The sequence below is a fragment of the Gadus morhua genome, chromosome 12 (assembly GCF_902167405.1).
Source record: "Gadus morhua chromosome 12, gadMor3.0, whole genome shotgun sequence".
Lineage (NCBI taxonomy): Eukaryota > Metazoa > Chordata > Actinopteri > Gadiformes > Gadidae > Gadus > Gadus morhua.
In genome coordinates, this window is record NC_044059.1 from 13,386,186 (window position 1) to 13,409,566 (window position 23,381).

Here is a 23,381-nt window from a genome sequence, read left to right on the forward strand (position 1 = left end):
AATGCAACATGCGGAACAGCATGCGATGCTGATGTCAACAGAAACCAGTGACAGCTGGTGGCGCACTCCCAGTTAGGAACAAGGCGATCGGCTAATGACTCACCTGGTATGACTGACTGGTTTTGATTCATTCGGACTTTTTTTCATTGAAACTTTAATAACGTTAACTCGTTATAAATCATCATAGGCAAAAACAAATAGCATCTTGGATGCGTTCACATCATCCTGGATGCGTTCGAGTCCACTGGGATTGTAAAGAGAGGCGGTGTTTAGTATTCAGAAAATGCGGCGGTGGAGACAACCCGTTTAATTGCACTGGTCTTCTCTACCGGCATCGTTGTATACGACGGTGATTATAATTAAACCTGGAAGAGGAGAGGGACCGCAGATGATGGCATGACTGCTCCTGCTATCGTCTGTATGTTACTGCATTTTCCACTGCATGCGTGATCAGACTGCCAGTTACTGGTTATCCAGTGATCAATCTGCATGTTACTGGTTATCCAGTGATGAAACTGAATGTTACTGGTTATCCATTGATCAAACTGCATGTAACTGGTTATCCAGTGATGAAACTGCATGTTACTGGTTATCCAGTGATCAAACTGCATGTAACTGGTTATCCAGGGATCAAACTGCATTTAATGAGGATTTATTAACATTGAACAGTGGGAACCAGCTGACTTCAGGTGTTCATTCTGTAAGCATTCTGTGTGCCCCTCACGTCTGTATTATTTAACACTAGTCGGCTGTATCCGTATAATAAGAACATATCATAACATATATGAAGAAAGTCAATTCCCAAATGTAAAAGCGTTTTAAAGATGCCCTGTCCGGATTGTATTAATCGGGCGTTGGTAAGTACGGTCACTCCCATTTGACTTGAACCCGGCATGAGGGCTACCATGCTGCGTATCTTGAGCCAATCAGGGCGCGGCAATGACACACCTGTCTGAGTCCCTCTGCAGGTCAGTCTGTCAATGGGTCACAGTGTTCTATTGAGGGGATGCTAGTGTTGTTCAAACGGAGTCTGAGTCGTGCAGCTTGTTCACGCTGTCGTCTGTCTCTCCGTCTAGAACGGCGGGCTTCCTCAGAATCCCAGCGGGGGCGTGGCCGCAGGTCAGGTGGTCGGTGTCGTGACCTTTGGACCTCTTGCGGGGTGGCGGAGATGAGACCATGCTAACCTCGGAGGCTAACCGGGAGTTCCAGGCCAAAGAGAGGAAATACAAAGCCCAGCTGAAGAGATGTCTGTCTGCTGCTCTGGCCCAAGACCTCCTCAGGTGAGGTCACCGCACCGGGGACTAGGAGACCAGGTCAAAGGTCAGGGTTTGAAGCAACACAGCCAGGTTGGAGAAACAGGGAAGAATCATAACCACAGGGGTGATTTCAGTCGCCTTGGAAACTTCCTACAAACTAGGAGAGAGGTGTTCTGTTCAGTTCCTTCATACTGGGAGAGATGTATTCTGTCCAGTTCCTTCATACTGGGAGGGATGTATTCTGTCCAGTACCTTCATACTGGGAGAGATGTATTCTGTCCATCTCTTTATACTGGGAGGGATGTATGCAACGGTATAACACGGATAGTAAATTGCTGATTTTTTATATTAGATTAGTCCGGAGTGGCACTTTACTGACTGGCCGGTCCTGGTTTTTCCTAGCTGGTTCCGGCTGGTTCTGGCTGGTCCTAGCTAGTTCTGTCTGGTTCTGACTAGTCCTAGCTGGTTCTGGCTGGTTCTGGCTAGTCCTAGCTGGTCATGGCAGGTTCTGGCTAGTCCTAGCTGGTCCTGGCAGGTTCTGGCTGCAGGCGAGCTGTATCTGGGTCAGCCAGCTGTCAGATCACCACAGGATGATGGCCTAGAGATGGTTCATCACGGCTGACATCCAATTAAAAGAATCATGTGAGGAGATGGACTGAATAGAGGAGCTGCCCTCCTTTTGTTACATGAGTATAAATAGATTATGTAGTTGTGGGGATTGTAGTTTATTGTAGCAATTTAGTGTAGTTTATTGTAACTTTATGTAGTGTATTGTTAATGTATTGTTGTTAATTGTGGTACAGTATTCTAGGCTTTTGTGGTTTATAATAGTAGGGTACTTTGTAGTGTACTGTAGTGTATTGTATTAGTATACTATAGTAATGCGTACTGTATTATATTACGGCAGTATATCATAGTAAAGTTTACTTTACTGATGTGTACTGTAGTATATCATAGTAATGTATACTGTAGTATATCATAGTATTGTTTACTGTAGTTTATAATTGTAATGTATTACATGCCTTAAAAAACCGAGGTCCTGACTCACTGAGGTCATCAAAGATCCCTGGGCACTCATAGCAAAGAGGAGGGGTTTCCCCGGTGTGCTGGCCCAACCAGGCTCATTCAGTCTGGCCCCCTAATCACCCTCCTGTATAATTGGCTGACTCATTAATCCCCTCACTCTCCACCTCAAGCTGGTGTGTGGTGAGCGTTCTGGCGCAGATTGGCTGCCGTGCTTCACCCCAGTGGGGGCTACACACTGGGGGTGGTGAGTGAGGTCCCCCCTTCACTGTAAAGCGTCTTTGAGTGTCTAGAAAAGCGCTATATGAATTCAATTCATTATTATTATTATTATTATTATTATTATGTGTAATGTAGTATATCATAGTAATGTGTACTTTAGAGTATTGTAGCATAATATTAGTGTGTGTGTGTGTGTGTGTGTGTGTGTGTGTGTGTGTGTGTGTGTGTGTGTGTGTGTGTGTGTGTGTGTCTCCAGGCTGCTGCAGGAGGAGCTGGAGTCTGATGTGTGCGTGTGCAGCGGCCCGAGTTCCCTGAAGGCTCACCGAGCGCTGCTATTGGCCAGAGCTCCTCACCTCCTCTCAGCCCCTCCCCCCCTCCTCCCGGGGCCCGAGGGGGACGGGGAGAACGTCCATGTGTCCGGCCTGGACCCCGCGGAGCTCACACAGCTGCTCAGGTAACGATGACAGCACACCTGCCTGTGAGTCCCGGACATGTGATTGGTCGAGCTCTTCGTCACAGGCCCAGGCCTTGTATTGGTGCTGCACCTTAACCCTAACTCTCAGAGGGCCAGCAGGCACCCAATCAGCAAGGAGGAGATCCTAAGTCAATAGTAGACAACAAAAGTCAATAGAAGGTGGGCAATATTGTAGATAATAAAAAAAAAAGAGCATGGACATAAGACTAAATAAATATAATGCAATTGTCCAGTGTGTGTGGGGGTGGGTGGGGGGGGGGGGGTGGGAGAGAGGGTTTGAGAGAGAGTCACAGTATTTGTACAGACGTAAGATTAAAAAAAGTCTTGGTTCCGCAGTGTCTCTGAATGTTAGATAGAGGGCGCTAGATACACAGTAGTTGGGTGTTTTTGGAGCTGCTGTCTCCCGCTGTGGTTTAGAAACGCTTCAGAAACAAACCCACCGTCGATTCAAGGTCGCAGTGATTCGGAAGAAGAGATTATTTATTGAACATGTAAGCCATCAACCATTCCATGTTATCGGGACAGAGCTTCCTGGTTTCTCCGAGTTCTGTTTCATATCAAACATGTTTGCTCCTCGCTAATGGGCAAGTAGCAGCCAGACTGCAGGAGACCGCCGTCAGACTGAGCGTGTGCAAACAAGCCCTCATTTGCATATGGAAGGAATAACTAGATTGAGTGAATGTATTCCAGCAATTCTAGTGTGTGTGTGTGTGTGTGTGTGTGTGTGTGTGTGTGTGTCCACTGCAGAGCTCAGACGTGGCTGCACCATGAAACCTAATAATCAATATGATAACCGTATTACCAAGCGATGATGTGATTATGTTGCTATAACAGTATGTCTGGCCCCCCTTCTCCTCCTGGCTGTTCTTTGAACGCGGGGGGGGGGGGGGGGGGTCTTCATGTAGGGTCTGTGGTATAGGCGGCGTGAGGTATGGGCTGGTCCCCTGAAGGTTGCTAGTTCGATTCCCGGCCCCGGAGTGTCAAGGTTTTCCCTGAGCATGACGCCTGACGCTGACTGCTCCTCAGTGTGTGAATGTGTGGGTGAATGGGTGAAATTTTGCCCCGAGAGGTGAATCCATTAAAAGATATTCCTCCTGAAACTCACACCATTTTGGTGTTCCTGGATGCCCTTTCATTCTCACGGATTCTCCTTCCTCCTTGTTTTTCAGATTTCAAACACTTTGATTTTCTGTCGTCTAGATCTCAGAGTTTAAACTCGCTCAGGGTGAACAAAATATTTAGTTCCAAATATTTTACAGAATATTCGGTTAAAGATATTCGGTTCGCTCTGCTCTTCCCAAATATTCACACACAAGTACAACACCTTTACTCGCCTGCAGTACTGCTCCATAGTAGTACTGCAGTACTCCATAGTAGTACTGCAGTACTCCACAGTAGTACTGCAGAGTACTGCAGTACTCCTGCAGAGTACTGCAGTACTCCACAGTAGTACTGCAGTACTCCATAGTAGTACTGCAGTACTACTCCACAGTAGTACTGCAGTACTCCACTGACCCCCCCCCCCTCCCCCCCAGGACGGTGTACACCTCAGAGCAGAGCCTGGTGGGCCCCCCTGGACCCGGACCCCCCGGGACCAGCTCCCCTGGTGGGGGGCCGGACCCCGACGGACCCCCGGAACCAGGTACCAGACCCTCTGCACCGGGGCCGTACCTGCTGGACTCACCTGTCTGCCTGTCTGTCTGTCTGTCTGTCTGTCTGTCTGTCTGTCTGTCTGTCTGTCTGTCTGTCTGTCCTCCATTTTAAATTGACCTAATGGCTTCATGTTTGAGCCACGCCCAACTCGCCTGTGTGTGTGTGTGTGTGTGTGTGTGTGTGTGTGTGTGTGTGTGTGTGTGTGTGTGTGTGTGTGTGTGTGTGTGTGTGTGTGTGTGTGTGTGTGTGTGTGTGTGTGTGTGTGTGTGCGCGTCGTTTTCTCTGTGTGTGTCTCTGTTTGTGTGTATGTGAATCTCTGTGTGTGTGTCTCTGACCTCTGTGTGTGTGTGTGTGTGTGTGTCTGACGTGTGTGTGTTTGTGCGTGTGTGTATATGTGTGTCTCTGTGTGTGTCCCCAGGTGTGTGTGGTCTGGAGCCGGCCTGCGGTCTGGGCTCTGACCTGCTGTCTCTGTACCGGAGGGCGGAGCAATGTGACATCACCATCAGAGTGGGCGGGCACGTCTTCCCCTGTCACAGGTCAGGCCCCGCCCCCATCACTGCTCTAATAGGGGTGGGACAACAGATCGATACGGTGATATATCGAGAGAGGGAGGAGGGAGAAGAGAGGGGGGGAGGAGGGAGCAGAGAGGGAGGGAGGGAGGAGGGTGGAGGGAGGAGAGAGGGAGGGAGGAGGGAGGGAGGAGCAGAGAGGGAGGGAGGAGGGAGAAGAGGGAGCAGAGAGGGAGGGGACGTTTCTCTGGTTGTTCAGTCGAACTCTGGCCCTCCTCTCCTCCTCCCCTCCACCTTCGTAGCCCCGTACCCTCGTACCTTTCGTACCCTAGTACCCCCGTACCCCCATACCTTCGTACCCCCGTACCTGCAGCAGCTCCAGTATCCATAAAGTGTTGGTCTGTCCGTAGGCAGAGCCAGCCCCTCAGCGAGCAGTGTGTTGGCGTGGGAATGTGTGAGTGGGTGAATGTGTGAGTGGGTGAATGTGTGAGTGGGTGAATGTGTGAGTGGGTGAATGTGTGTGTGTGGGTAAATGTGTGTGTGGGTGAATGTGTGTGTGGGTGAATGTGTGTGTGGGTGAATGTGTGAGTGGGTGAATGTGTGTGTGTGTGGGGGAATGTGTGTGTGTGGGTGAATGTGTGAGTGGGTGAATGTGTGTATGGGTGAATGTGAGGCATTCATTATGAAGCTGTCAGTGACCGCTGCAGGAATGCAGTTTGGTCTGGGATACGCCTTTCATATTTCGGTAGATGCGATATGTTATCGGGTTTTAAATGTTTCGTTCTGAGCCGCAGCTCTGTGTTCGGGCTTTTAAATGTACAATACAACACAGATTCAAAGGCAACTGTTTGATTAAAGGGGTGATACCATGCTTCTCCCTTTGCTTTAGACTGTTATATGACGTATGTAGACATGTTTTAAGTCTGTTAAACTAGAAAAATCTAAATCGAGCCAGGGGGAGTGTTCCCCCACAGAGAACGCCCCTCAATAAGGGCGTGAAAGAGCTCGTTTGCGCTCAAACTTTACTACCATAACAGTGGGACGTCAGACTGCGCATTGCTGAAGGGCAGAAGTGGTGGAAACTTTGTGCGCGACGGTGTGTGTGAATGCTGAAGCTCCGTATGAGCCGCGTATATCACCACCATGTGTGGCGCATGTTCGATACAATCATTGGACATTTTCATTGTGGAACATTTTGTAAACTCTGATCTGTCAGTCAAGGCTGGCCCTTCTGAGTCTCTGACTTTGTGTGATGCACATCAAACATTGACCCCCCCCCCCCCCCCCCCCCCCCCCTTTCAGTGAGCGTAGTACAAGTACAGGGACCAAAGTTCTTCTTTATTTCTTTATTAGTTTATTTGTCACCTCAAGGCAGTAAATATGATTATTGCGTTCAAAATTAAAGGCACATCTTTATATATATATAAATATTTTATACTTATTTTACACTTTATAGCCCTGATGGATTAGAAATTCGGAAACTTGGTGGTCATCAATGCCTTATTGCACGTCATCTGATTACACGCTCTAAAGACCCAACATGTCGCACACAGGCTCTATGGACCTGTCTGATTATTTTAATAAGGTGATTTTCAGATAAAGATCATGCTAGGCTATGCTCAAAATAAGCACCAATGGTCGCAAATGCATATAAACGGCATTGGCTCTTTACTGATGACTAGGTTTCACTCAGAATCTCTTGGGGACACGAATTTCATCGCCCCCCCACAAACGTGTGGCTGAACATTGTTGTGGTCAGTATAGATCTCAGGTCAGACCGGACGTCAGGGTCACCCTGGGGTAAGGGGTCAGCCACAAGTTTTGGATCGCATTTCTCTCATGGCCTGATACGGGGTCAGACTGGAACTCTTCCTGAAGTCATGGGTCAGCCTGGGGTCATGGGTCAGCCTGGGGTCATGGGTCAGCCTGGGGTCATGGGTCAGCCTGGGGACATGGGTCAGCCTGGGGACATGGGTCAGCCTGGGGTCATGGGTCAGCCTGGGGTCATGGGTCAGCCTGGTGTCATGGGTCAGCCTGGTGCAATGGGTCAGCCTGGGGTCATGGGTCAGCCTGGGGTCATGGGTCAGCCTGGGGTCATGGGTCAGCCTGGGGTTATGGGTCAGCCTGGGGTCATGGGTCAGCCTGGGGTCATGGGTCAGCCTGGGGTCATGGGTCAGCCTGGGGTCATGGGTCAGCCTGGGGTCATGGGTCAGCCTGAGGTCATGGGTCAGCCTGGCGTCATTGGTCAGCACAGAGCTATGCAAGAGGTCAGTGGTCACCGAAGAGGTCCAGGGCTCGTAATGGAGTGGAGGTGGCCTTGTACGACAACTGAAACTCGTTATCTGCAACACATTGGTACTTTATGTTCTGGTGCAGTTTACATTAATATATTGATACAATCTCCTTATTGATTAGAAACTCTAGATGATTTAATCCACAGTCAAGCTACTTTCTGTTACTGCAAATACTCAGTCAGGATGTATAGAACCAACCTACCCTCTCTGTTCTCCCACCAGGGAACTCGCTGCTCACTGGAAGAAACACAATAAACTCAGGGTTAGATCTATTTGTTGTATATTTTTATATTTGTATGATAATTATTGATAGATCCAACGCCACCTCTAAGGCCATACATCTGTTATCTAATCCAGATGAAGACCAGAATGAGTTGAGTCTCATGTAGTTATCTTTGACTTACTGCTTGGTGGAGTACGCATAGATTGTGTGCCCCGCATATGGGGAGAGAATTGGCTCATCCTCTTTAGCGGTTTATAAGTCCTGTGGAAAGGAAATAACTTCAGAACACTTAAGAATAAAGCGCTTCACAGATCTCTTGGCACAAAGTTGCTCACCCATGACGAACGTTAATGTGAAGCCAAAGACACGTTCATCCAGAAATAGAGCGGAATGTTGCTAGTCCGCTTCCCTGCGTTACATAACCTTCAACACATAATGACTACAGATTAAATCCAGAGACCATTTGTTTACCAAAGAGTTTCATGCCGGTCATAGTCCAGCGAATGATCAATTCACCACATTACGATGTTGAACTATCGTTGTTCCCCCTGGCCCAGGCTGGGAATGCATTGGATTTATGTCATTATAGTGGATAGAAAAATAACCCATAAACAGCCTCAGACAACCCGGCTCATTAAAAACGTTTTAATCCTTCCCTATAAAAGTAGTGACTTTATTATTTTTAACCCACAGTAGACAATTCACATTGCGTGTACCTTGATCAACAAATGTCTGTTACCTATGCTTTGTAAAATAACATCCAGACGGTTATTTCACAGTCCCCCAATATACAGATCTTTTTTGGGACAAGTTCCTTAGGCTACCTTCAGCATTCAGCTTCAACTGTAACCATCAGTTTCTGTTCAAAGATAGATTATGAGCTTTGAAACGCAGCGGATCGCTTCACGAGTACGCAACAACTACAACTTTGTATTTGTAAAGCATCCAAAGAGAGTTATGATACATGTTATTGCTGCTCTGAATCAGTTAGAACAAGACAACTCTGAATAAAAGATTATTTACTCACCAATGACGTGTTCATAGGATCCTCTGCTCCTGTTTTAAAGTAGTCACTGTCTCTGACGGCTGCTCCTTTTATAAGAGAGCATCAAGGTGCTTTCTGTTGTGGACTGCTGTTAATAGAATCAGAGTAGAGCTGGCAGTGACCGCCCCCTTTGTCATAACTCCAATGGCTGCCGGGGTTGGACAACACTTCACAGTTCAGTTTAACTGATGAAAACAAATGTACTTTAGAGCTTTTTGTTTTAGCCATATAAACAGTTTATTATTACTAATCTACAAATTATTACACTTTCGACAGACAGTGGTGTACTTCTTAAATAGAGCACCTTCAAAAGACGGTGTGTTGTGTGTGTGTTACAGAGTACATTGTGTTGTGTTGTTTCCAGGGCGATCCTGTGCGCGCGCTCCCAGTACTTCCGGGCCATGCTGAGCGGCAGCTGGATGGAGAGCTGCACCCAGGACATCACTCTGCAGGGGTGGGTCTGAGCAGCCTTCACCCCCTCACGGGGTCGTCTCTTTAATGTTTCCGTGACGACACACCGACCCTCCTCCTCCATCGGCTCTGCCGGGCGCTGCGTTCCCGTGGTAACGTGGTCCTCTCCTCCTCCCTCCAGGCTGGGCCCGGAGGAGATGGAGGTCCTGCTGCAGTTCATGTACGGCGCCATCGCCGACCTCCCGCCCGGAGCCAGCGCCAGGTACACCCCCCCCCCCCCCCTTCCGACCACGAGTGGGGTGAAGGGGTGTGGTCTAACGTCACTGTGCTGATGAAGTTGTGTTGCCCCCCAGTCAGGTGATGCTGGCGGCGGACATGTTGGGCCTGGAGGGGCTGAAGGAGGTGGTGGAGATGGTGCTGACCCGGGACTACTGCCGCTTCTTCCCCAAGGTCAGCCTGGGGTCAAGGGGTCAGTCCGGGGTCAGCCCAGGGTCATGGGGTCAGCTGGGGGTCATGGAGTCACCCCGGGGTCAGTTCAGATCCTCTCAAGAGGAACTTGAGGGGTCTTCTGTTTAAACGTCTTAACTTAAGCGGCCGCCAACAGCAGCCAAGAGCCTTAACTTTATTTTATCCAACACCTGGGTGGGATTCAAACCCCCAACCCGGACAGGGTAATGCCTTGCTCTACCAGTTGATCTAGACCAGTCCAGTACCCTGGTTCTGCGATGGTTCTGTGATGGTTCTGTGATGGTTCAGTGATGGTTCAGTGATGGTTCAATGATGTTTCTGCGATGGTTCCGGCTCTGTTGTAGGTGGTGGACGGGGTGCAGAAGAGCATCGTGGAGTGTCTGTCCCTCACCAGCGCTCTGGGTCTCCTCAAGCTGCACGCCACCTGCAGGAGGTGAGAGAACCACATCCTCTCTCCTCTCTCCTCCTCTCCTCTCTCTCCTATCTCCTATCCTCCCCTCTCCTCTCCTCCCTATCTCCTCTCCTCTCCTCCCCTCTTCTCTCCTCCTCTCTCCTCCCTCTCTCCTATCACCTATCTCCTCCCCTCTCCTCTCTCCTCCCTATCTCCTCTCCTCCCTCTCTCTCTCTTCCTCTCCTCCTCTCCTCCCTATCTCCTCTCCCCCTCTCTCCTCCCTCTCTCCTCTCTCCCCCTCTCTCCTCTCCTCTCTCCTCCTCTCCTCCCTATCTCCTCTCCTCCTCTCCTCCCTCTCTCCTCTCTCCCTCCACTCCCCTCTCTCCTCTCCTCCTCTCTCCTACCTCCTCCCCTCCCCTCCCCTCTCCTCCCTATCTCCTCTCCTATCTCCTCTCCTCTCTCCTCTCTCCTGCTTCCTCCCCTCTGTATTCAGACTCATCACTCCCACTGGTATAAACCCTTCCCTGTAATCATCTGCCTGGGAGCTGCTTCTCTTTCAGAGTCACACAGCAGTTCTGTTCTCAAGCTGTCACCACAGACACTCAGAAATCAATGATGAATATAAACATGAAACATTCTATAACCGTGTTGAATCAATAACTTAGGCTTTTACATAAATATTACATAATTATACAGTCCAGCAGCAGATATCTCAATATGAATTATGTCAAGTCTCATCAATATACAGCCTATGGTTTAAGACAAAGAGCAGTTTGAGGTCCGGACTCAGAACCCGGTCTACCAGGGACTTCAGCGCTGCGCTGGCCCTTCTTCATCCTCTAGACCTGGCCCTTCTTCATCCTCTAGACCTGGCCCTTCTTCATCCTCTAGACCTGGTCCAACCCCCGACCTGACACGAGGTCTGTCCCCAGGTCCAGAAGGACTGGGGTGAGGTCCGTCTGAGACCAGGTCCTCAGTAGTGATGCTGTGATGTTCTCCTCAGTAGTGATGCTGTGATGTTCTCCTCAGTAGTGATGCTGTGATGTTCTCCTCAGTAGTGATGCTGTGATCTTCTCCTCAGTAGTGATGCTGTGATCTTCTCCTCAGTAGTGATGCTGTGATCTTCTCCTCAGTAGTGATGCTGTGATCTTCTCCTCAGTAGTGATGCTGTGATCTTCTCCTCGGTAGTGATGCTGTGATCCTCTCCTCAGTAGTGATGCTGTGATCCTCTCCTCGGTAGTGATGCTGTGATCCTCTCCTCGGTAGTGATGCTGTGATCTTCTCCTCAGTAGTGATGCTCTGATGTTCTCCTCAGTAGTGATGCTCTGATCTTCTCCTCAGTAGTGATGCTCTGATCTTCTCCTCGGTAGTGATGCTGTGATCTTCTCCTCAGTAGTGATGCTGTGATCTTCTCCTCGGTAGTGATGCTGTGATCTTCTCCTCAGGTGGGTGGCGGAGCACTTCATGAAGAGCTGGGCAGAGCGGAACTTCTCCCTGCTGTCGGTGGAGCTCCAGCGGGCGTGCCTCGGCGACGTAGCCGCCGCCATGGTGGGCTCCCTCTCCCTCACCCCACATTAAGGCTCTCCAGGAAGCAGAGGAACATATCATCCAATTAGAACCGTTGTTATTAGATTGTGAATGACTAATGAACACTTGTCATTGAGAACAGAGCTTCTCTCTCTCGCTAGAGAGCCAGGGAGAGAGAGAGAGAGAGAGGGAGGTGGAGAGAGAGAGGGAGGGAGGGAGGATGAACAAAAATGTAAAAACAGAGTGCGCCCATGAACGGCGAATCAGCGCCACCTTGTCCCTCGATATCGTACAGCGAGGACCTTGAACTATAATATTTGTTCTGATTAATTAGCAAGGCTATCAGCTGTGTTCAGTTTTTCTCTCTCTCTCTCTCTCTCTCTCTCTCTCTCTCTCTCTCTCTCTCTCTCTCTCTCTCTCTCTCTCTCTCTCTCTCTCCCTCTCTCCCTCTCTCTCTCCCTCTCTCTGTCTCTCTCTCTCTCTGTCTCTCTCTCTCTGTCTCTCTGTCTCTCTGTCTCTCTCTCTCTCTCTCTCTCTCTCTCTCTCTCTCTCTCTCTCTCTCTTCTCCCCCCCCCCCTCCTATTCATAACTGTGTGTGTGTGTTGCTCCTCCAGACGGTGGACAGCTCGGTGAGCGTGCTTTGTGCCACGGAGCAGCTGATTGGCTGCCTGCCCGAGGTGAAGTGGGCCAAGCAGGTGCTGAGTCTGGCCAATGAGCTGCAGGAGGAGAGCCTGTCCGTCATCGTCCAGAACCTCCCCTGCGTGGTCCGAAGCCCCGCCTTCCTCAGCCTGCTCCGGGTGAGACCTCCTGGGGGGGCTGGGGTCAGACAGTGCAGAGTGGGTGTGGGTGGGCAGCAGGAGGAGGTGCTGACTCCTCTGACTCCCCTCCAGCAGGAGGAGGTGCTGACTCCTCTGTGACCCCTCTGTGACTCCTCTGTGTATCAGGAGGAGGTGCTGACTCCTCTGTGACTCCTGTGTATCAGGAGGAGGTGCTGACTCCTCTGTGACTCCTCTGTGACTCCTCTGTGTATCAGGAGGAGGTGCTGACTCCTCTGACTCCTCTCCAGCAGGAGGAGGTCCTGACTCCTCTGTGACCCCTCTGTGACTCCTCTGCATCAGGAGGAGGTGCTGACTCCTCTGTGACTCCTCTCCAGCAGGAGGAGGTGCTGACTCCTCTGTGACCCCTCTGTGACTCCTCTGTGTATCAGGAGGAGGTGCTGACTCCTCTGTGACTCCTCTGCATCAGGAGGAGGTGCTGACTCCTCTGTGACCCCTCTGTGACTCCTCTGTGTATCAGGAGGAGGTGCTGACCCCTCTGTGACTCCTCTGTGTATCAGGAGGAGGTGCTGACTCCTCTGTGACTCCTCTGTGTATCAGGAGGAGGTGCTGACTCCTCTGTGACTCCTCTGTGTATCAGGAGGAGGTGCTGACTCCTCTGTGACTCCTCTGTGTATCAGGAGGAGGTGCTGACTCCTCTGACTCCTCTCCAGCAGGAGGAGGTGACCAGGGAGCCGGCCCTGCTGAAGAAGCTGTGTGCGGCGGTCAGAGAAGGAGTCAACGTGGAGAACTGCTGCTCCCTGTTCTCCGCCGTGGACGCTCTGCAGGAGGAGGAGCTGGGGCCCCCCACAGAGGAGGAGCAGGGCCCCCCCACCGAGGAGGAGCAGGGCCCCCCCACCGAGGAGGAGCTGGGGCCCCCCACAGTGGAGCTGGAGGTACCCACACCCACCACGGACCACGCCCGCATCCACCCAGGATCAGGTTCCCTCAGACCCACTGAGAATTCAGATCCAGTGAGGATTCAGAATCACTTAGACTCGTGGATTTAAGGTCACTTGATTATTGATTGTAAATTGTAAACGTAGGTTAACATAAATAATGTAAATACGACTGCAGCACAATAGACGACCAACACAGACGCACGCGGCCACGGGTTCATCAGATTAGCTGTTTTCCCAGCAGCCTCTCTGGCCGCTGACCAGCGGGAGTCACCGGAGCGTCCGCCGCTGGATTAGCCTGAGGGACACGAGGGCGTCCGTCTGTCCCCACGGCCGTCTGTCAGCGCTAATCTGACCTCTCTCTCTTCTGCACACACAGGGAGGGAGGGAGGGAGGGAGGGAGGGAGGGGGGGGGGGGGGGGGGGGGGGAGGGAGAGAGAGAGAGAGAGAGAGAGAGAGAGAGAGAGAAAGAGAGAGGGAGAGGGGGAGAGGGGGAGAGGGGGAGAGAGAGAGACAGAGAGAGAGAGAGAGAGAGAGAGGGGTTGGCCTCTGCTGATGACATCACTGATTCAGAGCTCAGGGGGAGCCTGCTGGGTAGGGAGGGAGGGAGGAGGTGGGGGGTGTGTCCGTTGCCATGGTGACCGTTCTTAAGGCAGCTGCTGATTCGCTGTTCCTGGGCGCACTCTGTTTTTTCATTTTTTTCATCCTCCCTCCCGCTCTCTCTGTGCCGCTCTCTGTCTCTCTCTCCCTCCCCCTCTCCACCTCCCTCTCTCTCCCTCCCTCCCCCCCCCCCCCCCCCAGCCGCTGCGTGCGGAGCTCTCCTCTCTGCGCGCTCGTCTCTGGCTCTTCCTCCGTCAGTCCTTCTTCGCCGTGCGCCACACGCAGGGATGGGAGGTCCTGCTGCCGCGCCACAGGGACCTGCTGCTGGAAGGTGGGTGTCCTGGGTGGGGGCGCGCTGGGTGGGGGCGCGCTGGGTGGGGGTGCGCTGGGTGGGGGCGCGCTGGGTGGGGGCGCCGCTGGGCAGGGGCGCCGATGGGTGGGGGCGCCGATGGGTGGGGGTGTGCCAGAGCTTTGCCCACATAAGGTAAGCCTCTGGGTTGGATATGGCGGTGGTTCCCTCCGCGTGTGTGTGTGTGTGTGTGTCTGGTGAGTGATGCTGCACCACCGTCAGGAGGAGGTGGAGGAGGAGGAGGGGGAAGAGGAGGGGGAGGAGGAGGTGGAGGAGGAGGAGGGGCGTAGCGTGGGTTGTGGTCTCACAGGAAGCTGGTCTTTTTATAGCCGGGCTGTCGGTAATCCCCTCATTGTGTTCCTCCGTCTGCCTGACGGTGCTCTGGGGGTGGATGTGAGGGTGTAGGCCGTGAGGTTGGTCTCGTTGTGGGGGCGGCGTGAGGCTCAGGAGGCAGAGCGCGTCGGCTGGTAACCTGAAGGTCCCTGGTTTGATCCCCGGCTCCTCCTAGAGGGTGGAGGTGTCCCTGAGCGAGACGCCTCACCCTGACTGCTCCTGACCAGCTGGCTGTCGCCCTGGGGGCTGACTCCGCCGTCGGGGGTGGTGGGTGACTGTGTGCATGAAGGGGTGAATGTTGGGCGATATTGTAAAGCACTTTGAGTGTCCACTGGTTAGAAATGCGCGGTATAAACCTTTACCGTTTACCAGCTATGTACTCGGTACGTGTTGACGGGTGGAGGGTGGAGGTGTGGACGGTGGATGTGCGGGAGGCTGGCGGAGCAGAGAGGATGTGTGCAGAGCGTGAATAATGAATTCCTGCCGCGCTGTTGCACGTACGTGCCTCACCGCGTGCTGCGGCGCGCAGACAATGGAGCGGAGGGGAGTCCCACACACACACTACAGAGCACACACACGCGCACATACATACACACAACAGAACCACACGCACACATGTACACGCAGGCACGCACACAGACACACACGCTACAGAACATCACACGCACACACACACACACCCCGGCTCTGTGTGTTGTCCATTGGCTGGGAGGTGAACAGATGTGTGATTGTGTTGCTGAGCAGATGTTGGTGACCAGCAGGTTTCCAGCTGCTCTGTTTACTGTTGATGTTCGGATGGGGGGGGGGGGTGACATCGAGGGAGGAATGATCCACTGAGGGGGGGGGGGGGGGGGGGATGAGTGAGGATAGGAGAGAGATGAGATCCCTTCTTCATGCGATACCAAATTCGATACACTGGCGCCAAATATTGATTTAATATCGTTCAATAATAAATATATATATAGGCCTGTATATTTAAGAATTTCTTTAGCATTTTTCTGCTTTATTCCTTAAAATGTTGACAGGAAATATCGCCCCAAATATCGATATTTTGATGAATAAATGAAGGCCTTCTGAACAAACTCCCCGCTCCCCGAGGAGGTGCTCAACACATGAATGAAGGAAACTTGATCGGAAGTGAACGAACCAAAGACGAGTAACTCATTTTTGTATTTATCGTTATTGTGTCATATATCGTGACGTAACGTTATCGGATTGTCAAACATATCGATTGTTGCAGTGTCGCTGGATCGCGGTATACACGGTATCGCGGGAGCGCGCCGCGTATCGTATCGTATCGTATCGTATCGTAAGGTACCCAGTGATTCCCTCGCCCAGGAATCATCCAAATTAAACAATGCGGCGGTTTAATTTCTCCCTGTTTGTGTTTTCCTCCCAAGCTGCTCTTGATAAAGGAGACAACCGACGCCTCGGGAAGAAACCGGTTTTCACCAGCTCACAGGTAACCCGTTCATCCTCATGTGTCCACACTGTCAGGTGTTCCTAAGACCATGAGGTGCAGAGACGTGTGCTGATATATAACGTGTTAAACACTCATACGATGTAATATATGAACACCGGAGATAGAGCGTGTTATACCACAGCCTTTGTACAATAAGTGCGTTCACTTAATGAACGCACTTATTGTGTGTTCTACGTCCTGGCACTTAAAAATAGTGCTTTGCATCGTGTAGCATCTTATCCTAGTTATCTTTGATTGTATGTGCTTGGCACTTGGTTCTATGAATATCCTTACTGTACCGACAGAGATATTGCTTCTCCTTCTTCTGACAAATGTACTGATTGTAGGTTGCTTTTGATATAAACATCTGCTGAATGCCGTGAATGTAAATGTAAGCATTGTGGAATACCTGCTCCTGATTGGTCAATAACGTTCTAAGGGTATGCATCATGTTCAAGAACCGGACACCTCTGTCCTTTGATCGTTCTGAATCGATGCGCTACGACGCTTTTATCCAAAGCGACTCAGACCATTCATGCACACATTCAGACACCGACGGCGGAGTCAGCCCTCAGGGCGACAGCCAGCTCGCAGGGAGCAGTCAGGGTGAGGCGTCTCGCTCAGGGACACCTCGGCACTCAACTGGGAGGAGCCGGGGATGGAACTAGGTTACCAGACAACATGCTCTGCCTCCTGAGCCGTTGTCGGCCATATCCAACATCAACAACAACTGTAGTCCATGCATACACGAGACTCCTCTCTAGCAGGGTGAGCCAAGAGTACAGCTAAACAGAGCTATTCAAACAGTTTCAGCCCCTCCCCACAATGCAGCTGTTAATAATCACATCAGGTAATGTTTACCCAAGACACAGAGCTGCCTGTGTTCTAATCAGGCAGAAGGATGCAGAAGGGGATGCCTTCTCCCTTGTGACCGGTTTACCCCAAGTACAAAGGTTAAGGTTAGATGACCCTGGGGAGAGGTGGGGTGGCTAGACCATACAGGGAATAGGAGACAGAGCTTTAGGTGATTAAACGGTAACAACACCTGGATTATTCCATCAGTCTCCGGCATACCTTAAAAATCCCTTCATGCCCATGCTTACCACACCAGAGCTAGTAATACTGATTTGTACTAAAATAAGTTCAAAACAAACATTGGTAAGTGTACTCTCAAATATAGAGGTGTGGTGAACTGGAAAAAAATACTTTAGGAAATTAAGAGCATAGACAACTATCATTGTTTCAGAAAAAAGGTAAAATCCTGGCTCATGAATTTAAATCCCTTGTGACGCTAACATGTCTTCCTCCATGTGAGCTGTTGTCTGTTGGTGTTTGTCTATGCATGCACTTTGCACTTTAATACATAAAGTAAGGGTTAGGGAAGATTATTTTATACGTTAAGCCGCTCATAGTCTATTTATTATGATGTTTAATGTTTTGTTTTATGTGGATACATGCCCTGTCTTGTGACATCAGGGACCATGATGGGAATAAGTGCTTGCACTTTCTCATGTTTTTCTTATATCCCTAGGATATGTCTTTTATTCAAAATAAATCAAATCAAATCAAATCAAACTCTGGAGTCGCCTCCGGTCCTCCTGTGAGCCGAGGCTCTGACCGCAGCTCCCCTTCGGTCGGCGGGGTGTGTGGTGCTGATGCTGATGGTTGCTATGGGTTACCTGACGTCTCTTCTCCCCTCTGCAGCCCAGGGTGCAGAGATGCCCCCCCTCCGCGTCGTCTGAGGCCCCCGTTGTGACGCGGACCCCCGCCCGCCGCCCGCCACCCGCCGCCATGAAGTCGGACGGCCTCGCCACGGACGGCAAGTCGGGACACGGCCCCGCCCCCCGCGGAGCCAAGACCGCCAAGCCCCGCCCCTCCGCGCCCCGGACCAAGGCCGGTGCCGCCGCGGGCTCGCCGCTGCTCAACGGGACCGCCCCCGCCGGCAGCCCCGCCTCCAGACGGGACGCCGCCAACGCTAACGGAGCTAACGCCAATGCGGCTACCGCTAACGGGACCCGCGGCCCCGCGGCGGCTGGCCCCAAGGACCCGGAGAAAAGAGCGGCCCCCGGGGCGCGGCCCACCTGGTCCACGGCCGGACACGCCAAGGCGGGGCCCCGGGGCGGCGGCGCGGCTAATGGCGGCACGGCTAGCGGCCACGCCCGGCAGGGGACCTCCACGTCGGGCAGCGCCTCGCCGGACGCCGCCGCCAGCCCACCCAACAGCCTCCCTGGCCCAGGTACGCACTTCCTGTCCGTCTCCATGGGGACGCCAGCGTCCATTCTAGAAGCCTCTGAGGCGTTGTGGATAACGGAGGGCGTGAAGGCGCTCATTATTCACTCATTCACTGATTGTTCATCATTTACTCAGTGACTGCGTTCCCAGTTTAATACTGGTCCAGCCAACCAGTGGGAGGGGTTTACGGGGAGTGGGAGGGGTTTACGGGGAGTGGGAGGGGTTAAGGGGTGTTGGCGCTCTGCTAGCTGTGTTAGCGCTCTGCTGGCTGTGTTAGCTCTCTGCTGGCTGTGTTAGCTCTCTGCTGGCTGTGTTGGCGCTCTGCTGGCTGTGTTAGCTCTCTGCTGGCTGTGTTAGAGCTCTGCTGGCTGTGTTGGCGCTCTGCTAGCTGTGTTAGCGCTCTGCTAGCTGTGTTAGCGCTCTGCTGGCTGTGTTAGCGCTCTGCTGGCTGTGTTAACGCTCTGGTAGCTGTGTTAGCGCTCTGCTAGCCATGTTGATGCTCTGCTGGCTGTGTTAGCGCTCTGCTAGCCCTGTTGATACTGGTGCTAAAAGCATCTCAGCAGGGGGTCGGAGGTCCTACAGTGTCGAAAGCTAGCACTTAAAGCCTTTTTATTGAAAGGCTTTTGATGGAAAGCCTTTAGTGCTAATGGCTAGGTGTGTGTGTGTTGGGGGGGGGGGGGGGGGGGGTTCCTGATGAACAGACAGACTGTCAGCCTTCTCTGTTAGAGGCTAACCTAGTAGGAACAGGAGAGAGAGTAGTAGTGTATTCATTGTTTTTAGTTTGTTTATAGACTGTACAATCATCTCAAGCGTTGCTGTAAATAATATATGTGGTTTAAACTTCAGTCCATCTTCATTTAAATACACTCATGAAATTATGCTTTTCTACGCAGGTTCCAAACCCAAACAACAGACCAAGCTGGTGAGCAAACCCTCTGGGGCCAAAGCCGTCCAGAAACCGGACCCGGCCAAGACCAGCAGGTCAGCCTGCTCCTCCTCCCCCACCTCCTCCCTCCTCCTACCTCCTCCTCCTCCTGCTCCTCCTCCTCCTCTTCCTCTTCCTTCTCCTCCTCCTCCTCCTGCTCCCCCTCCTCCTCCTTCCTTTTTGTTCAGGGTGATTAGGAGGGGCTTACAGTAGAGGGGGAGGGGTTCGGTGTATGGATAGTCAATTTTTCTAACAAAGATCGAAGCTAGCATTTTTTATTTGTAGAATGTCAGTTGTAGGATTTGATTTTAGTGATGACATTGAAACCACTGTAGATCAGAGATCTAGGTCAATTTAAGCTACAAGCTAGTTGAAATTACACATTGCGACTTCAATGTAATCATTTCTATTTCTCCATGCATGTATTTACGTGTATGTTGTGTACAGTGAAACCCACATTGATCTTTTTGTATTTACATCCCTGCTGCTACTACTCATATTGATTATATAGATGTACTTTCTGTATATTCATTATATATTATTTTGCATTTTTTATTACTCTGTATTATATGCCGTATCAACCCATACAATCTCATATTCATTCGTATCTCCTGAGCCTGTATTCATGTGTTCATGTGTTGTTTAATATTCATAACCGTACTTCCCCCTGATATTGTCCCAGTCCGACCAACAAGCCCTCTCCCAGAGAGACCAGTAAGACCAAGGCCAGCCCGGCCCAGAAGACCACTGGAGCCGCAAGACCAGAACCCAGAACCAGGGGCGGGGCCGGAACCCCGGAGCCCAGCGGTGGGTCTACCTCTGCATCCCAATCAAATGTTAACATTACAACCATCATGTGGACATGACATTCATCATAACATTACCTTCATCATGTTCACATTACCTTCATCATGTTGACATTACCTTCATCATGTTCACATTACCTTCATCATGTTCACATTACCTTCATCATGTTCACATTACCTTCATCATGTTCCTATTACCCTCATCATGTTCACATTACCTTCATCATGTTCACATTACCTTCATCATGTTCACATTACTTTCATCAGGTTCACATTACCTTCATCATGTTCACTTTACCTTCATCATGTTCACATTACCTTCATCATGTTCACTTTACCTTCATCATAACATTACCTTCATCATGTTCACATTACCTTCATCATAACATTACCTTCATCATGTTCACTTTACCTTCATCATAACATTACCTTCATCATGTTCACTTTACCTTCATCATAACATTACCTTCATCATGTTCACATTACTTTCATCAGGTTCACATTACCTTCATCATGTTCACTTTACCTTCATCATAACATTACCTTCATGTTCACATTACATCCATCATGTTAACATGAGAATGTGATGTTGAGATGACCTCTGCATCAGATCTCATATGTCTGCATTATGTTGTGTTGTGTGCGTTACAAACCTGCACACTTTTTGAAGGCAGGAAGAAGATAAACTTAAAATAATCCCGTGATCAAACTGTTCCATCAGCCCGGCGCCCCCGGCCGTAACGTCCGCCTTGTTTCCAGGTTCGAGACCCGGAGCCGTGAAGAAAACCGCCTCCTCTAAGAGGGAGGAGCCTAAGGAGGCGGGGCGCCCTGCCGCAGCAGCTGAACCAATCAAGAAGAAGACCAAACCCCTTGAGAGGACCGGCTCTAAGCCCTCCAAGACCCCCGGCCTGGCCCCCAAGCCGCCATCAGGCTCCCCCAGACCGGGACCCCGACCGGGACCCCGCCCCCAGACTGCCCCTCACACCCCCCCCAGGGCTGGAGGCGGGGCCAAGGCCACCGGCTCCTCCCCCAGGAAGCCAGGAGCCAAAGAGGAGGCCGGGTCACCAGCCAATCAGAACGCAGCACATGGCGGCAGTAGCGCCGGGGGCGGGCTCTGCCTCCCGCTGAGCTCCGGCCCGCGCCGCTCCCCCCACAAGACCCGGGGCTCCAGGGGGGACCCCGGGGGGGCGGGGCCCCAGGCCGGACCCCCACCGGCAGAGGGTCCGGACCCGGGGGGCCGAGAGAGTCAAGACCCCCCCCAGAGCTCCGCCCCGCCCCCCGGGCCGGCGGACACGCCCTGCGGCGGCGGGGACACGCCCCTGGAGGAGGCGTGGGGGGGCGGCGGGGGCGGGGGGCAGCTCCAGGCGACGCCCGAGTCGGAGACGGGCAGCAACAGCACCTCGTCGGACGACATCAAGCCGCGCTCGGAGGACTACGACGCGGGGGGGTCCCAGGACGACGACTGCTCCCACGGGAGGGGCGGGGCCGGGGGCGGCGCCGGGGGCGGGGCCTCCAAGTGCGGCACCATGCGCTGCTCGGACTTCCTGGGGCGCAGCAGCAGCGACACCAGCACCCCCGAGGAGCTGAAGGTGTACGACGCCGGCACGGGCCTGCGGGTGGAGGTGCGGCTCCGCGGCCGCGAGGGGGCAGAGACCACCAGCGAGGAGGAGCCCGGGGGGAGGCGGCCGCGCTCCTGGCTGCACCGCGACGAGCTGCTGGCCCGGGGGGAGGGGGGGGAGGAGGAGGGGGAGGAGCCCGCCGCCTCCCTCACGCTGAAGAGCCAGACCCCGCCCTCCTCCGACGAAGAGGAGGAGGAGGAGACGGAGGAGGACGAGGAGCGCTCGGAGGTGGAGGTGATCCCGGGGGGCGTGGCTCCGCCCAGCGCCCCGGCCGCCCCCCCCGCCCACTTCCAGGGGATTGTCAACCTGGCGTTCGACGACGACGGCGGCGAGCAGGAGAACGCGGCGCCGCCCCCCGCCCCCCCCCCCTCCTCCGGGTTCCGGCGCTCCGTGCTCCTCTCCGTGGATGAGTGGGAGGAGCTTGGCTCGGAGGAGCCCGACTCCGCCTCCTCCTCCGCGCCGCCGCCGCAGGAGAACGGGGGCGCCGACGTCTTCGAGGGCGACGCCCCCTCGCCCCAGCAGGAGGCCGACGCCCCCCCCCAGGAGCGGCCCTGCCACCTGGACCTGCGGCCGGGCGACGCCCACCGGTCCGGGCCGGGCGACGCCCACCGGTCCGGGCCGGGCGACGCCCACCGGTCCGGGCCGGGCGACGCCCACCGGTCCGGGCCGGGCGACGCCCACCGGGCCGGGCCGGGCGACGCCCACCGGTCCGGGCTGCGTCTGGACTTGAGTGACGCGGTGCCGGCCCGCCAGAACTCTGCCGCTCAGGAAGCAGCAGCCCCCGCAGGTAAAGTATGATCCCTCAGGACCCCCGCCCACCAGAGACCCAGGCCCCGCCCCCTAAACCAGACCCCGCCCCCTAATACCAGACCCCACCCCTCAACCCAGACCCCACCCCTCAACCAAGACCCCGCCCCCCCCATGACCAGGGTGTTCTTAGGGTTGCTAGTTGAGCGACCGGCTGCTGCGGGGTCCTGGTTCCACCTCTGGTGAAGTCCATCAGAGTATAAGATCCCTCTGAGACTCTTTCTACCCACCACTGAAATCAGACCTTTCATGCGGGGGTAAAGAACCAGTTTACCTATCTTAATACTCTCATCGAATTTAAACTCTCCATCACCTTCTGAGTGAGGTTGGAACGCTCCAGTATACCCCTCCCCTCTCAGAACGCTCCAATCAGATCACTCGTTTCCAGTAAGACCCCTCCCCTCTCAGAACGCTCCAATCAGATCCCTCGTTTCCAGTAAGACCCCGCCCCTCTCAGAACGCTCCAATCAGACCCCTCCCCTCTTAGAACGCTCCAATCAGACCCCGCCCCTCTCAGAAAGCTCCAATCAGACCCCGCCCCTCTCAGAACGCTCCAATCAGACCCCTCCCCTCTTAGAACGCTCCAATCAGACCCCGCCCCTCTCAGAACGCTCCAATCAGACCCCGCCCCTCTCAGAACGCTCCAATCAGACCCCTCCCCTCTTAGAACGCTCCAATCAGACCCCGCCCCTCTCAGAACGCTCCAATCAGACCCCGCCCCTATCAGAACGCTCCAGTTCCAGCGCCGCTCCGACCTGCATGCTAGTCTCAGCCGCCCGTCCATTCCACCCTCCTCCTCATTCTTTCTGTTTTCCCCCCATCTGCCCCCCCCCCCCCGGTGTGTGTCGCCGTGGTGACCTAGTCCAGAGTTCCTCTGTGTCGCCGTGGTGACCTACTCCAGAGTTCCTCTGTGTCGCCGTGGTGACCTAGTCCAGAGTTCCTCTGTGTCGCCGTGGTGACCTAGGCCAGAGTTCCTCTGTGTCGCCGTGGTGACCTAGTCCAGAGTTCCTCTGTGTCGCCGTGGTGACCTAGTCCAG

At 53.1% G+C, this 23,381-nt stretch overlaps 2 protein-coding genes across 6 annotated transcripts in view; one reads left to right on the forward strand and one right to left on the reverse strand.

Annotated features, from left to right (window-relative positions):
* btbd8 (BTB domain containing 8) overlaps positions 1-23,381 on the forward strand; it is a 25,991-nt gene continuing 2,610 nt past the window's right edge. The window contains exons 1-18 of one of the 2 annotated variants that reach the window (XM_030372141.1): positions 1-106; positions 1,077-1,280; positions 2,758-2,955; positions 4,512-4,618; positions 5,048-5,165; positions 9,065-9,154; positions 9,293-9,373; positions 9,465-9,561; positions 9,924-10,012; positions 11,416-11,518; positions 12,112-12,294; positions 12,987-13,208; positions 14,013-14,142; positions 15,894-15,955; positions 17,660-18,191; positions 19,081-19,168; positions 19,795-19,919; positions 20,678-22,324. In XM_030372141.1, the coding sequence (XP_030228001.1) occupies positions 1,177-1,280; positions 2,758-2,955; positions 4,512-4,618; positions 5,048-5,165; positions 9,065-9,154; positions 9,293-9,373; positions 9,465-9,561; positions 9,924-10,012; positions 11,416-11,518; positions 12,112-12,294; positions 12,987-13,208; positions 14,013-14,142; positions 15,894-15,955; positions 17,660-18,191; positions 19,081-19,168; positions 19,795-19,919; positions 20,678-22,324 (3,976 nt within the window). In that variant the 5' untranslated portion in view covers positions 1-106; positions 1,077-1,176. Of the gene's footprint in view, positions 107-142; positions 419-1,076; positions 1,281-2,757; positions 2,956-4,511; positions 4,619-5,047; positions 5,166-9,064; positions 9,155-9,292; positions 9,374-9,464; positions 9,562-9,923; positions 10,013-11,415; positions 11,519-12,111; positions 12,295-12,986; positions 13,209-14,012; positions 14,143-15,893; positions 15,956-17,659; positions 18,192-19,080; positions 19,169-19,794; positions 19,920-20,677; positions 22,325-23,381 lie in introns of those variants that run through there. The other variant, XM_030372142.1, reaches the window with a different exon arrangement.
* Positions 6,469-8,799, reverse strand: LOC115555351 (uncharacterized). Of its 4 annotated transcripts, none has more exons than XM_030372168.1 (5): positions 8,683-8,799; positions 7,991-8,078; positions 7,837-7,916; positions 7,635-7,669; positions 6,469-7,480 (listed from the first exon to the last, which is right to left on the reverse strand). In XM_030372168.1, exons 3-5 carry the CDS (start codon positions 7,892-7,894, stop codon positions 6,947-6,949), a joined length of 627 nt encoding a protein of 208 aa, XP_030228028.1. In that variant the 5' UTR covers positions 7,895-7,916; positions 7,991-8,078; positions 8,683-8,799; the 3' UTR covers positions 6,469-6,946. The 4 variants fall into 4 exon arrangements, with proteins under 4 accessions (XP_030228028.1, XP_030228030.1, XP_030228029.1 ...); XM_030372170.1 differs by having other exon boundaries at positions 7,837-7,933; XM_030372169.1 differs by having other exon boundaries at positions 7,837-8,078.

What these genes read in the sequence shown, in the direction of transcription:
- LOC115555351 (XM_030372168.1), bottom strand. Translation starts at nt 7,894, where the DNA reads ATGAGCCAATTCTCTCCCCATATGCGGGGCACACAATCTATGCGTACT. An exon ending in TATGCGTACTCCACCAAGCA is followed by an intron (nt 7,670 to 7,836) that starts GTAAGTCAAAGA and finishes TGTTTCTTCCAG; the next exon opens with TGAGCAGCGAGTTCCCTGGT. An exon ending in CTGGTGGGAGAACAGAGAGG is followed by an intron (nt 7,481 to 7,634) that starts GTAGGTTGGTTC and finishes AATGTGTTGCAG; the next exon opens with ATAACGAGTTTCAGTTGTCG.